At 39.9% G+C, this 15,540-nt stretch overlaps 1 protein-coding gene across 1 annotated transcript; it reads right to left on the reverse strand.

Annotated features, from left to right (window-relative positions):
- Positions 1-1,918: 1,918 nt before the first annotated feature.
- On the reverse strand, positions 1,919-15,414 carry rps6ka4 (ribosomal protein S6 kinase, polypeptide 4). The gene is made up of 18 exons (XM_053847373.1): positions 14,582-15,414; positions 13,820-13,891; positions 13,086-13,153; positions 12,843-12,993; positions 12,521-12,636; positions 12,168-12,275; positions 12,012-12,092; positions 11,813-11,916; positions 9,243-9,393; positions 9,004-9,165; positions 8,794-8,919; positions 8,150-8,283; positions 7,181-7,274; positions 6,937-7,107; positions 6,137-6,328; positions 5,901-6,060; positions 4,989-5,152; positions 1,919-4,910 (listed from the first exon to the last, which is right to left on the reverse strand). Exons 1-18 carry the CDS (start codon positions 14,667-14,669, stop codon positions 4,698-4,700), a joined length of 2,355 nt encoding a protein of 784 aa, XP_053703348.1. The 5' UTR covers positions 14,670-15,414; the 3' UTR covers positions 1,919-4,697.
- Between the last annotated feature and the right edge of the window lie 126 nt (positions 15,415-15,540).

Below are 15,540 nucleotides of genomic sequence, written 5' to 3' on the forward strand. Positions count from 1 at the left end.
GCAACCAGCAATCGATGTATATGTGGATCAATGGAAACCTTTTTTTTTTTCTGTGGGAATATGATCTTTTTTGCTGTGAAAGAGATGAGCGCATGTGAGTCTTCAGTGCTTTTTCATGGCCAGACAGATTGACCTGTTCTGGGTCACTCGTGTCCAGATTTGAAATCCGGTCAGTCGTGTAATGTTCAGGAGACAGTCGTCACATTTGTCTTTAATGAGGGAAGACCTTTAGGGATAAGATTAGCAGTGTGCCTTCATGAACCTTAGAGATCTGTTAATAAAATAACTAAAAAAAAATCATCAAATCTTTACACTGAAATTTTAAGTGGAAATTTGCGTGAGTTAAAGATAAGGATGACATTGTTGCATAAATATTGCACTCATCAATTGTGAGAAATGTAAACTTGGGAAGAGGTGAAGCTTCTACCATGTAAGTGAATGTGTGATTATTATTTTCGCAGCAGTACTTTCAGCCTCCCAGTAGCTGTGTTCCGACCCGATGCTGTAAACTGAGCACGAAAGGTTCAGTGAAGTGATGTATCCAGGGTAATAAAGGCGAGGTTTCATGAGTGTCCTTCCCTGTCCGGCTGCGTCTCCTCAGTCCAGTCCTCATGTCCTTCCTTTCTCCTCATACAGTGGCCGGAGAAGCACGTGACCTCGGCTTCTAAAGCCGGCGTGATTGCACACCACCACTTCACGAGTCATTTCAGTGAATAATGACATGGTGTCACGTCAGCAGGTGGGAATTAATCAAACTGTAGCTCCAGATCACGGAGGGCCTGAACAGAAAGGTGGAGGACAGAGGCCCCCTGTTGGTGCAAAGGCCACATTACCCACATAAAACACAAGACACACTAAGCTGTTAGGGGATCTGATATGGATGGAAAAAAATAAAGTATATACTAGACTGCAACCATGTGGACAAGAGCGAGCATTTCAGTCAGCAGTGGTCAGTACCTAAGAACAGTTCACCACTGCTTCCTTACTCACTTGCTCCGCCCACCACATGTCGTCTGCAAGGTTTATCCCCAGTAAAATAACCTTCATTTAACCAGTAGACAAACTCTGTTAGAGAATCCAAATCCATCCCAGGATGAGGGCACTGACAACTCACATTGAAATGGAGCTTTCACCTCTGTCTGCTGCTGACTGGCTGTCACCACAGGTCACTTTTAAAACTGACCTAAAACCACTGACCTGGAATTCATGAAAAAGAGTTCTCAGGCAGAAATTCAACCATTTGAGATGACACTACTTTTCTGAGGCCACGGGTAACTAACAGAAGTTTGGATTTTTTTTCTGAAGTTACTGGCATTGTTGGTGTCAAGACTAAAGGCTATTGTAAGACGTATGTGGAAGAATATTGAGGCTGTCTGTGACTGGCTTCATGTGGGAGACTGTGCCTGTGTGGAGAGCCAAAGAGAAGGAAGAGAAGGAAACTGGCCTGAAATGTTTGGACTTGAACAACAACTTCAATGACGCATCACATCATCTCTAAAGCAAGAGCGCCATCTAGTGGCCTCTACAAATTATCACACTGTTTCATCAACCCTGCAGTGCTGTGTCATGATACCTCATCTACCCATCACTATCAGTTGAGTAAACCGTGAATTGAACAGGTTGCGTCTGAAAGAGCACAGGAACCAAAATGCCTGGCTGTTTGTTGCCTGGTTATCAATATTGTTTGTTTCACTTCTCACAGGGAACACATTACTACAGACGTCTGCAGTTTGGGATTTTCAACATCCACTATTAATATTGAATGAGTATCCCTACTGAGATGTGGGAGAAAAAAACGACACTAAGTGTAAATAATTCACCCTCTGTGCTTCAACGGTGATAAATGTCCAGACTAATGAGAATTGTGGATGCGCTGAATGAACGATCACCGCGATAAAAAAAAAGGAAACCTCCTCTTTAAAAGTTTATTTTTTTGCACCTTCCCTTAAAAAGACATCTTGGTGCAAACGCTTGATTCCCAGTTCTGAGATCAGTGACAGTGCATCTCATTAAAAATAATAATGCTCCACAAAATCATTCACTGAAACAACAACAACAACAACATATTAACAGCAATTAAAGCACTTGAAGTCAAAAGTTTCAAAGCACAAACAAGTGGCAACCATCAAAAAGGAAAATAATAAGACAGTGGACATCAAGAGAGGAAAATACAGTAATTACACGTCATCTGGTGCAGAATGATCAGTAAACAAAATAAACACGCACGCGCACGGTGCGAGAGTACATCAGAAAACCTGCTCAGGTATCCCAAAACCACACTATCAAAACCCATCCTGTGTAATAAATATAAGGAAAAAAAGCACCTTTAAAGCTAAAATGGATTCAATTGTTCAACACAGTGTGCAACACAGACGTTTAAAAAAAATCTATTGAAACATAGTTACATTGAGAGCATTCACACAGTTCAAACTGCAGTTCAATCTTTCAGAGGGAAGAATGTACGGGAACAAGGGCTGACAGGATGGAGGCCGCACGGGTGGATTTCAGAGTTGATCGGTGGAAAATTGGGTGAAACCTTTGCCACATGAGTAAGTGACCTATGCTCAAGTAGCAAAATCTCTCCATGCAGTTAATGAAAAACTGCAGTGCCCTTTACAACACGTCCAATTCCAGGCAACATGCACTCAAACAGGATTCTGAGGGCCGACCTTAATATGTGTGGCGCTTTCTCAACAAATATTTTAAGGTTCTAATGTGACAGGAGTCGAGTTTTTGGATGTAAACAGTCACTGAACAATAAAAATACTGCATTGTGTTTGTGTGAGAGGTGCTTCCCACTAAAAGTCCAGACATTTGATGGGTGCAATAAAGAGCTCGGCTCTGGCCAGGATATATATTACAGCAACCTATGGAAGTTTTAGAGAAACACATGTTGTGTCATATGTATAACCAATGTTTGTTTTAGGGAGGAAGGTATTTCCTCTGTGACTATGCTGTCACTGCCTCCCTGCATCAGTGACATGAAGCATCCGATATCTTCCACTTCTCTACATGTTTATTTATTCATGCTTATTCATATGATAACTATGCATTTTTAAACACAAAGAGTCCATTATTGCTTTCTTCTTATCTTCTAGTTTGCACTTGTGTCATTCAACAGAGGTCAAACAGTAATAGTGATAAATGTCATTTAATTTAATCTGAATATGCAGAAAGTCGTGACAACTTTCTCATGTCACTCAGCTAGTCGCTTTATGATACATTTTTCTTTCATCACAGTCTTTTGTCTTTTAATCGTTTCACAATATGTTGGTGCCTTGAGGTTTAATGATGAGCAACTGAAGGGATCAATCGGGGAAATAATGGAATGAAGTCATGAACGACTGGTTAAAAGGAGCTCAAATATGAGATGTGTTTAAAACGTGTATTAAGTGACTCCCAAACTTGTAAAATAAAAAAGTTGTTCTTCGTCATGATTTTAAAGGAGCATCTTTAGGTGTTCATTCACATCCTGAAAACACAACGTGAACTGCCCAATGTCGAGCAAATGTGCCATGAAAACAGTAACACTGGTCATATGGTCACATATCTAAAACTACTCCAAAATCTCACCAAAGATACACATATTTACAGTTGTATTCAAAGAACAGCTGTCCAACTTGTTCACTGCTGTTGGTCCAAAAAATATGAGAAACAAGTGAACGGTAGGTCGAGAAGACACATGAGTACCGCGACACACATCTTCCAGGGTCTACATGATAAAACGAGTGTTTGGAAGGGGAGAGCTGGAAGAGAGGTCATTCATTCGGTGAAAAAGAACTGGGGACCCTTCTAGAAGAATGAAGCCAGCTCATGTTGTATGTACTGTACATTCCTCCTTCCTGAAAAACCGGATTGTTCAACACAAGAATAGTTTTAATGAACGTTGACTAGGGAAGGAGAAAAGGTGTGAAGAAGTGGAGACAACAGGCTAAAATGATTTGCGATTAAAATGGAAGCAGAACATGAGACGGTGGATTGGACTATAGTGTAACGTCAGCGACAGTTCCCGCACGAGGAGTCGGACACAATATTCCACAGAACATTCAGCAGATCTAAAGAAAAATGGACTGAGGCTGCTCTATGGCTCCAAAAACTCGAGCCTCAGTCGAAAGAGACAGTGAAGCGTGGTGATGTTTCTCAACCTACCATGGCTGTTTCAACAAGACAACCGCCCCAAACACAAACGTCACCCGAGTTCCACACCAAGACCCTTCACCCACAGAGAGTTGCTGTTTTTGGGGACAAAACCCAGAGAGAAATGCAGAGGACTAATGGAATGGGTGGGTGAAATCACCCTGGGCTTGTAGAGCTGTTAATATATCAATATCATTGAAATTCACCGTATTCTCGACACGTCTTCCCCTCTAAAAATAGAACACGCACTGATGGCAATGCATAAAAATAAACTGATTGAAGAGTTTCACAAAAGTTTGTTTGATTTGGAACACAACTGCATATCAGCTTAATCTGTAGGCTCACTGTGTGTATGGCTTCTGTTGATTATGGCTCCATTTTCCCCTTGTCCCCCTTAACTTGACAGTGAAAACACCTAAATGTTAGACTGTGCTCGCTCATGAAAATACTGAATATGTTCGCGCATTTGTAATATTTACAGGGCTGCTGGAGCCTCCAACCACCAGAGAATGCATGATTTAGCCTTTGTGTAACACTAAACTAAGCCATGATGGGTTTAGTTATTTTGTCTGTTTCGGGATCACAGTTTGTTTTGACTGTAGCTTTGATGGCGTTGCAGAGGAAGAGGAGGTGGAAGAAGAGGAGGACGAAGAGGAAGAACTCCATCGGTTCTCAACACCTGTACTTGTCATCTTTAGCTTCCGTCGCTTAGCGAGGGGAGCGTTGTCGACGCTCTTCAAAAAAAATCCCTCTCTTTTTCCACGGTTGAAAGCCTGGTAGGAAGGAGCAAAGGGAAAACAACTAGTTAGTTAAACTACAAGGTCTCTAGGTCGGCTCATCACTGATGGTACCTTGTACGTGGCGTTGACATAGGTGCGGACTGTGGGCCCACTGGACTCAAGCACATCCGGAGTGCACAAAGGAGTCGTGGACATGGAGGCTCCCCCCTGCAGCCAGCTGTTTTCTTTTAGATCTGAGAGCTTCAGACGGCGTTCTGGATCCACAGTCAGGAGGCCTGAGTTATCAAGAAACAGAAGAGAGCTAAGCAAAATCTGACTCACCAAAAAGGAAGTACGAAAACAGCAAGTGCTCAAGAATATTTTTTATTATACATTATAGATTTATTATACATATTATGTGTGTATATATGTATATTATATATTATCTACTATATATAATATTATTGTGATAAGGAATATTTACTATTTTACTTCAATGTTGTGTCAGCTAAAGAATAACTATAATAAAACAAAGGGAAAAAGTAAACCAGCTCATTAAACCCCAGTGTCATCTTCAATCTTCAGGGGAAAAAATAGAAATTTGTCAGTAAGCTCAAACCTGCAACCTCTAGTCGGCATCTGTATTTTATTCACCAAGACACGATTGAGCCAGCATTTTCGGAGGATAGAGCATAAACAGAAGAAAGTACCTGACATGTCATTTTCAAACATAAAAGTCGCAGCTTTGAAAATGTGTAAGCAAAAAAAGAAGGTTGCACCACTAGCTTCTCTCTCTGTATAAAACAGCAGAGACAAAACACTGTCTCTCTACAGTGCCACCACCATCCCGACCTTTTCTCCTTCTTTTTTGTGACACACTTTGTGATATTTACAGACTTTAAGGGTAGCATTTCAGGAATCCAACTTCTCCAGTCTAATTTATGATACAATATATTTCTTGGATGCTCCGTCATTGAAACCAGTCAAATGAGCAAATTTAAGTGAGCACTTGATCAGTACTACGGTGCATGAACACTTGCAAACCTTTGACAAGTTCTTTGGCTTCCTCCGACACACCCTTCCAGGCCTCGCCATCCAAGGAGAAATCTCCTTCTTTAATCTTCTGCATGATATCCGCAGCATATGACGAGGTCATCCCTAACTGCTCGCTCTGGAACGGCACCTGTCCAGACAGCATGGTGTACTGGAGCCAACACGTTTTGGTGGTTAGTCCAGCAGTGACATGAGAGATGACTGCAGAGTCAAGGCGTTCTAATTACCAGGATGACCCCAAGACTCCAGAGGTCACAGGCTTTATCGTACCCTGCACTCTCAAAAAGTTCGGGCGCAGCATACTGCAATGTGAAGCAAGGAGTCTGCAGAGGGGCACTGCCTGCTGGGCACAGGCGGGCAAAGCCAAAATCGATGACTTTCAGCACTGCGTTCTCACCCTCATCCGCAAATAGCACATTCTGAAACACAGAAAACAAACCTTTCATTTCTCTTTACAAATTATATTCATCTGAAAATTCCTCAGAAACATAAAATACATACAGCATGAATCTTTGCCACCTTTTTTTCCCCTAACTATTGACTTTGACTATTGATAGACGACAACCTGGTTGCCAATTGAGCACAGGCACCCACATAGCTCTGTCATACTGCAAACACTGGGATCAGTATAGATCAGGGGTCTTCAACTCGCTCCTCAAAGGACCAGGGTGGACACTGACTGAATGACACCAACGCTGCATGACACTAAAATCCCTGTTGTGATGTCCGGCTGCGTTGCATGAAGAACAATACTTGTGTTTGTGGGTTCAAACTGACTGAAAGTTTCTGTATCAATCACAGATAAATGTTTGGTAGTCCGTGCACATCAACCCGGACACTCAGCTCTGCTGGAACTGGACAGATGTACTACTCAGCGTTACAAAACTACCTCTGAATCTGCTCATGTGAGCAAATCGGAACACGATAGACACACACAACAACACAGACTTTAACTGGTGGTTAGCATTTGTTCACGTTTTGCACCTAAGCACAAGACAACAAACAACATGAGTTGTTGACAGCTCACCTCAGGCTTGAGATCTCTATGCACCACCCCAGCTTCGTGCATGAAACTGACAGCAGAGACAAGACTTTGTAACAGCTGACTGGCCTCTGCTTCACCAAACAGCTTCTTCTTCTTGATCCGTTCAAGTAGCTCACCACCACAGAGAAGCTCCATCACCAGATATGTGTGAAACTGAAATAACATGAGGAAAAACATCAGAATCACAAGCTATAATGTTTTATTGGATATATTCTGTCAGTCATACCTGATCAGTGTAGACCTCATGCAACTTAACAATATTTGGATGAGACTCACACTGCCGCAACGCGGCAATCTCCCTCTGTGTATTTGCCTCCATCCTACAGTAGAAGAATCAAAACACATCCTTTTACTGCAGGTAGAGGTGAATATGGACTGAATAAGGCATTTAAATCATATCGGACAAACCAATAAGGGTTTCTTTCTTCATGTTTGATGTCAGAAAATGAATGAGAGAACAATCTAAAAAAAAGCTGTCCTAAAACCAAATTAAAAGTCAGTGCTCATCCAACTGTTGTGTAACTGCAATGATAATTAAAAACACAAAGCAGTGAATGAGAATTTAATTCAATAGCATCAGTCGACTCTCGCAATACATGCCGACAGTGATCCACTTATGGTTGCTTTGTGGAACATTTTGCCATAGAAGAAAAACCCTTAGCTTCTGAATCAATCTTCATTGTGTATCCAAGAGCAATATGCCTTCCAACACAGGTAGGCAGTTCAAACAACTGGCATTCTTAGATAAAGGACCAATAACGACATATGGTGTAACCTAAAAACAGCTACATTTGAGTTAATTTTGTGTATTTCAGCGTCCTGTGAGTACAGGTACGTCTTAGAATTTAAGGTATCTTTATGTTTAAAAAATGAAAAAAGTATTAGGGCTTTAATAGATAATGAAAACACACAATGACTTAAGAAGATAGAATATTAGATCAGATCAATAAAAAAGGATGTTTTTAACAGGAATGTCATGCAGTGGAAAAGCATTCTTCCTCACACTTAACATGTGGTTGAGCCTCCTTTTGCATCTAATACTACCTCAAACAGTGTGGCATGGAGGAGATCAGCATTTTTATAAGAGAATCCATTTAGCTTGCTTAACTGTCATCATTTCCATCACGTATTGAATGTTTTCCTGGAAGATGTCATTGAAAATATAAACATAATTCATATATATCAACAGACACACCTGCGGCTGACAATCTTGACGGCATATTCGTTCCCACTTTGTTTGTGCTTGCATTTCCTGCACACAGAGAAACTCCCCTCACCCAATGGCGGCCCCTGCAGACAGAGGTCGTAGTGCAGGAAAAATTGTGATTCCTGTTGAAAAAGAGACACAAAATTAAGGACTTGTAGACAGAAATATATTTCAGGAAGGGCAAAACATTGAATGTTTTTTCTGATGAAACAAGTGAAATCAGCATGTCCTCATTGAGTATCGTATAGAAGAGAGGCGATTTGCTTGAGAAAAAAATCCCCTCCAAGTGAGCTGAAAACGGTTTCAATGAACCAATACGTCCAAACATTTTTTAGCTTTAACTGTTCAGAAAACTATTTAATCACTTGAGTCACTTGTGGTTGTTGGCTTTGATGCTAAGTAAAGGACCAGATGAAAAGTTATGAAAGACTTGAAAAGAAAATTCAACAAAATTAAAAAAACATAGAAACAGGACAACATACAGTGAAAAGAACCCGCTCGCTTTTTATTCATGATATCAGTAGCTGTCGGCTACTGACCAAGACGATAGAAAAATGGTCACAAAACCGGCCCCGATCTAGACCCCACCCCAATAACTTCAAGTCTAGCAAACTACTCATGAGTATTCATACCTGCAACATTGCACTGCGTTGGACTGAGGCTGATCCTGGCCGATGAGTATGAACCTGCGACTCCACAAAGTCGCCCATCACGGCATTTTTATTAAACAGGATGGAGGGAGCAATAAAGGAGTAGCCCTGAAAAGAATGACAAATTGAGTGAGGTCTTGGCTTTAACTTTGTTTCAAGCTATTATCTTCATTAATAACTAAAAATATGAACCTGAAACAATCTGTCAGTGCTTGGGGGTGTGCTCGCTGGAGAATAGACCGGATCCATCCCAGTAAACTCCTCTGCAAAGTTCCCCGTGTCTAGTTCACTCTTCAACTCTGGCTTGAATGGACTGGCGACTTTCTTCTTAGCCAAATCTTCCCAGTTTAAACCCTGTTGGAGGGAAATGAGAGAAAACACAATCATTTCACATGAGCAGAAATGCAACGGTTTGTGTTTGCACTACAAACCTTAAAAAAAGGGTGTTTTTTTATGTCCTCTGCTCCTTTGGGTCCAGAGCCCAGCCTTTTATGGGGATCTTTTACCAGCAACTTTTTCAGCAGGTCCTGAGCAGTGTGCCCAATCATGGATGGAAACGGTGGATCACAGCGTAAAATACGTCTGAAAAACATAGATGAAGACAAAACATGACATTCTTTCAGAGGACGCAAAACTCCATGTAGTCACTGACATAATATACAAACCAAATAATGCACAGAGTGCGCATATCAATTAAACACAAGTTATCTGAAAATGAGATCTTAACATTTTACATGAACATCAACATTGTTGTTACTTAAACACAACTTAAAAGGAAAAAAAATTACACATAAAATGGGGCTCTATAAGACTTCCACTTGAGAGGATTGTACATTTACTATTCTTACCACTTATTTCAGTGCAACAAATGAATTGAGGTGAGAATACAGTTTTCTTGAAGTACCGTAAGTTATTTAAGATGTAAGACTGGTTGGTGTTAGATTATAATGATGTGTTTTAATAAGAGAGAAAAAAACAGAGAACATTTTCTTTCTACCACATATGTGCCATTTATATCAAATAGCAAAACACATTGTTTGTAATGGGATCGTTTGCAAAGTATATGTCTTGTCCACAGTCTGCGGAACAACGCATCAGGATTGGCTGACATGATAGAGCATAAAAACCAGAATCAACTCATCAGCAGATAAATTTGTACCTCTTAGGATATTTTCATTTATGTGACAGGGGAAAATGTGCATCCACGAAGGAGTGTAACCTCTACCGGATCCGTTATACCACTTCCCGGTTTACGGAACCACAAGCCCTCATTGGCTAACACGGACGAGGTATTGTTTTTATTTGATATCGCGCCAAAATCTGAATGGACACCTTTGTAGGCAGTTATTCACATCTGAAGATAATTTTATTCATTTGCCAGGGAAAGTGTTTTGACCGATTCGGTGAAGGTTAAAACTCCTTCATGGATGCACATTATCCCCTGCCACATAAATTAAAATATCTTCAGCAGTATATAATTGTCTGCTGATGAGTTGATTCTGATTTTGGTGCAATATCAAATGAAAGCAATGACCAATACAAGTCAAATATGTATATACACTCATTCACTCAATCTGGTCTACCATTCAACTTGCCGTGGGCTTGAAGGACGGCATTTTTCTAAATAAAATAATGCAAAAAAAAAATCCAAATTTGAAAATGTAATCGGTCCAAACTTCCAAAAATGTCAGAATGTAGTGGAAAAATAAATAAAAATACACCAACACTAGGGCAGAGGAAGATCCTCATCATTATCTCACAGAATTTGTGTCAGAAATAGGTGCAATTCTACAGAGTCCTGGAAGTGATATGGATGTGTTAAGTTGTTTGGATGTGACATGCATGACTATATTTTTTTTATCCCGAGGCAACTGTTATCTGTTATATATTTTTTTATCTCTAGATACAATCGTAAATGTAACTGCATGGGTGTCTGCCTCTCTCTCTCAAAGCATTTTGTATAGATCCACCGGTAACCACTAAGCCTCCGATGGCTTTGTAACTGTTCGACAACATTGTCAATCACTGTCTGCAATCCAGAATATTGCCGACAGCAAAGTTGCTGCGCTTTTAACACTCTGATCAAATGCCTTCTACTCAAAATAATGCCACATGTGGCTAAGCTATACGCAGCTCTGGAAGTGACATACATGATTGTTTTTTTGGGATGTGACATGCATGACTTTTTTTTTCTATCCCGAGATCATACAATAATCCAGAGATAATATAATAATAATAAGATCTCAAGATAATTTTTATCTCGAAACAACTTCTATCTTGTGTAAATTTGGATCTCAAGATAATTGTTATCTTGTGATAAATGATATTTAGTGAAAATTTGTATCTCAAGATTATATTTATCTCGTAATCACCAGATTTTGTGAATAAATCTCTTAAGTTTCATTTAAGCGTAGCCACATATTTGAGCAGAGGGCACTTGATCAGAGCGCATAAAGCACAGCGACTTATTCTATATTCTGACTTGTAGAATGACAACAACTAACAGTGACTAACAGTTATGAAGCCATGGGAGACATAGTGGTTACTGGTGGATGTATACAAAATGCTTTGAGAGAGAGAGAGAGGCAGTTACACATGCGCTGACATTTACGACTGCATCTTGAGATAAAAATTATCTCAGGATAGGAATTATCATGAGATAAAAATTATCTCAAGATAATAAAAAAAAATAAAGTCATGCATGTCACATCCAAAAAAACAAACACATACATGTCACTTCCAGGGCTCCGTATAATTCACTTATTATCTTATACTTTATACTTATTTACACTTGACAACCAAAATGTTTTAATTCTGAAAATTACAAGTGTACAGCATTCTCTCTATAGTCTTTTAAAACTAAAGAAAATTTGACAGCTTTCATGAACAAGTTACACAATGACGGAAAAAAGCTGGACACCAAATAGTAACACATAGACTGAAATTAGCTTTCTGACTCATGAATGTTAAATATGGAAAACACAGATCAGGGTGCACTCACTTTGACACCTCGCTCTGGGAATTTCGCTCGCCTTCTAAGGTAAATGGAGACGCTCCAGTCAGAAGCTCAAACATCAAGATCCCCAGACTCCACCAATCTACAGACTATGAGACATATGGGTTAGAAGACAAGAGAAGAGAACGCTGCAAAAAAGAAAATGGTCATGTTGAAAAATTAAATAGGTTTCCTTGTTGTCTACCTTGCCATGTCCTGCCTTCCCCCGGATAATTTCAGGGGCCATGTACTCAATAGTTCCACAAAATGAGTAAGTTCTTTCTTTCTGAGAAAAACAGATAAGGATATGAGATTCACACTGTGTTGGCACCTAATTTCACATACTACAAACAATAAACACCTCCTCCTCAAGAAACTCTTTGCTGAGCCCGAAGTCTGTCAATACTATATGTCCGTCACTGTCAAGAAGAATGTTTTCCAATTTGATGTCTCTGTAAACGATCCCCAGCTGTGAAGAAGATTGAAAAGAAACATAAGGACATTTTTGAAAACAAGGTGTATATGAGTAGCAAGAGCAGATTAGATCATTTTTTCTCACACTAACACAAAAATGCTAAATCACAGCTTATTCATGTTCATCAGCTGCATCTCTATTTACATCTTCTTAGCATTCTAGTTTCCATTGACTACAGACTCACAAAAACTGACAACACTGAGGTATTTATTTTGAAAATTCCCTAATGCAGCACTCACTTTGTGCAGATGTTCCAGGGCAAGGATGATTTCTCCTATGTATATCCGCACTGCTTCTTCTGGAAAGTGATCCCGCTGGTACAAATGTGTGAACATCTCCCCACCACTTACATAGTCTGCATTCACGGTGGGGCAACAGAAGTCAAACAAGGCTACATTTTTATATCTCATGTACAGTATGTCTTTCATGTGTGTTCCCCAGTTTGGTGTGTGTTTGTGTGTATACATATATACGCGCGCGTGCGTGTAGAACTGTGGAGCACACATGAAAGACACAAGAGTCTGGCAAAGTTGTTTTGATTTTCATGGCCATTCTACTCACCCAGGATGAGATGCAGCTTGCTTTGAGTCTGAAACGCATAATGGAGTGTGACCAGAAAGGGTGATTGGCGTATGTGCTCCAGCACCTGCCTCTCTGTTCGAGTGTGTTCTGTAGTCTTTGCCTTTTGGACAATAGCAGCCTTCTTCAGCACCTGAAGTATTTGAAAGAAAGGGGGAAATTGTATTTAAATATTGGGCATTTCAAATTAATAGAAGGAACGTAAGTTCATAAAGTTCATCTTACTTTCATCGCATATAGTTGGCCTGCATCATGGCCACTGTTTTTTCTGACCAAAAACACTTTTCCATACGCTAAAAAGAAAATAGAGATTTCAGGTAAGACAAATATACAGTCAGCATTAAAGCAGTGATGCAGAAATTATGACAAGGTGATGACAGGTGTCCTACAACAATATAGCTGAAAGACTGTATCAAAATGAATGTTCTTTTCTTTGAGAAGATTGCTACTTCTAAAAATAAAGAAAATTGTGAGGTGGATATTTTCTCAAACCTATTGGTGCACTTGCTCATCATTTACTGGCGGAGAAATGAGTAAGCATTCTTATTCAATAACTTGATATAGCTCAAACTCTCTAATGTCCACCTCTACTATATTTTTTCAAATTATACATTTCATTTCTTATGTTTTGCTTTTTTGTTATTGTCGACAGGGGTCACCAAACCTTTCTAAACTCCAGGTGAAATAGGAGTGACCCAAGGGCTACCAACAGTTTAATACACACTTCATTCATTCAGCACATTATTGATTCTTTACAATAATCAGCAATGAATAACAGGAGATATAACATTAAATTAAACATTAAAAGATGGCGAAAAGAAAAACAAAACAAAACATATTTTAAGAACAGGCTCACAGGCAGCACATTGGTGACCCTGTTCTCGAGTGATAGTGCACTCAAGAACATTAAGCATTAAGTTATACTAAGTCAGAAGTTAAGTTATACTTAGCAAAATTACCTCCAGTGCCCAAGACTTTCAGCAGCTCAAAGTTCTCCATGCCAACTTTCTCAGTGTGCCCCGTAAAGTTGGCTGGGGGGGTGGAAGCAAAACATTACAATAAGCACAATTCGATGGGAAACACAATTGCAGAGTAGTTGACCTTCACTTTCTGGACGACGATCACAAGGAAATAAACAACTCGATATGCACATAATCTGATATGAGTCAAATGGAGTCAAATGGAGTCAAATATGTCGCAAATTTTAAAGCTGACAACAAATATTATTGATTGTATAACATTACCTGACTTGGTATTCAACCTTCAATCTTAAAATTTTGTCATAGATTAAGAAGTATACTGTGGTATATTGAGCATTTTCCCACAATATTCCTCCCCATCATGACAGAATCACTCCAGGTAATTTTTAGGGCACTTTTCTAACGTCCACATTAGGATGACACAGTCACACTGAGCTGGCATTGCTGCATTTCCACCTTTTAAACCAAGAGTAAATTCTGCGTGTTATATTAATGAGGAAGACTCTATAGCGATAAAACTGAAAGTAGATGGGTGATATCTAAGCTCCTTTGTGAAGATATAAATCCCTGGGTGAACGAGAACATATACGTACATTCAACATTTCATCCTGTTTTCATTGTACATTATATGAAAATATTATCCTGTCATTCCGCGTGTCAATGATCACTTTGTTTATGTCTTGAATTTAGCGTTGTTTTTGTTTTTCTGGCGACACAACCCAGTCATGAAACCTCACTCACCATCAGTAATTTGGTGTTCGACGGTCCGGGCTCTGTCATGTTGCCTGGAGTCGGAATCGTCGCTGCTATCAGACGCGTCCCCCGACATAGCTCAATCTATAGTTTCTCTACAGACCGTCTGGGATCAACAAGTAGCAAAATGTGCCCGTACAAGGAAATATTTTGCGCTTACAAATATAAAATGTGCATCGTGAAAAGTGTGCGGACTATAAAACAATGCCGACAGATGTGCTCGCTATAAACAATACACCAGCATTAATCCCCGAATTCAACCAAGTGCTAACATTGTACATGGCAGCAAATCTTACATATACCATGGACGTATTTCATACATGATGAATGTTGGTTCAAGATGATCTGGATGTTTAAAATTGAGAAATGCGAATTTATCAACAGTGCCGACTTTAACCGGAGTTGCTGCTACGATTAGCATTAGCTGCTACATTGGTGTAAACGTTACTCCATTGTTTATGGGAGCTGTGACACTCACTACAGACAAGCCGTCTATACCACAGTTCAGTGAACAAATCACAACTGGCTGTCACAACTCGTTGGCAAACAACTCGGAAAACAAATCAGCTGGCGTGCGTTGTCGCGACAAACTTTGTAACGCTAGCTAGCGTAGAAGTTAGCTGTATTTTGGGGTTTTCTCGGGTTTTAGTCAACCGGTCGTGTACCAAAACAAACGTGCAAAGTGACCCCTTATCTCGTTTGTCTCGACTTGCGTCTAGTCTGCGAGTCGTCCTTCGTAAAAAACAATAATTGCACTTTTTCACCAATGTTAGCCAACTGCTAACACCAGGATGCTATCCACACAGCCTCGGCGACGGGCAGTCACGTGAACAAGCAGTGAAGGCGGGGCTTGCCCTGTTTGTACCCGTTGTCCAATTCACAAATGATCCATACCTTTTTGTATATCATCGTTTTATCGGACATTACTTTGAACCACTTCTAGTAAC

This window comes from Synchiropus splendidus, chromosome 17 (assembly GCF_027744825.2).
Source record: "Synchiropus splendidus isolate RoL2022-P1 chromosome 17, RoL_Sspl_1.0, whole genome shotgun sequence".
NCBI lineage: Eukaryota > Metazoa > Chordata > Actinopteri > Syngnathiformes > Callionymidae > Synchiropus > Synchiropus splendidus.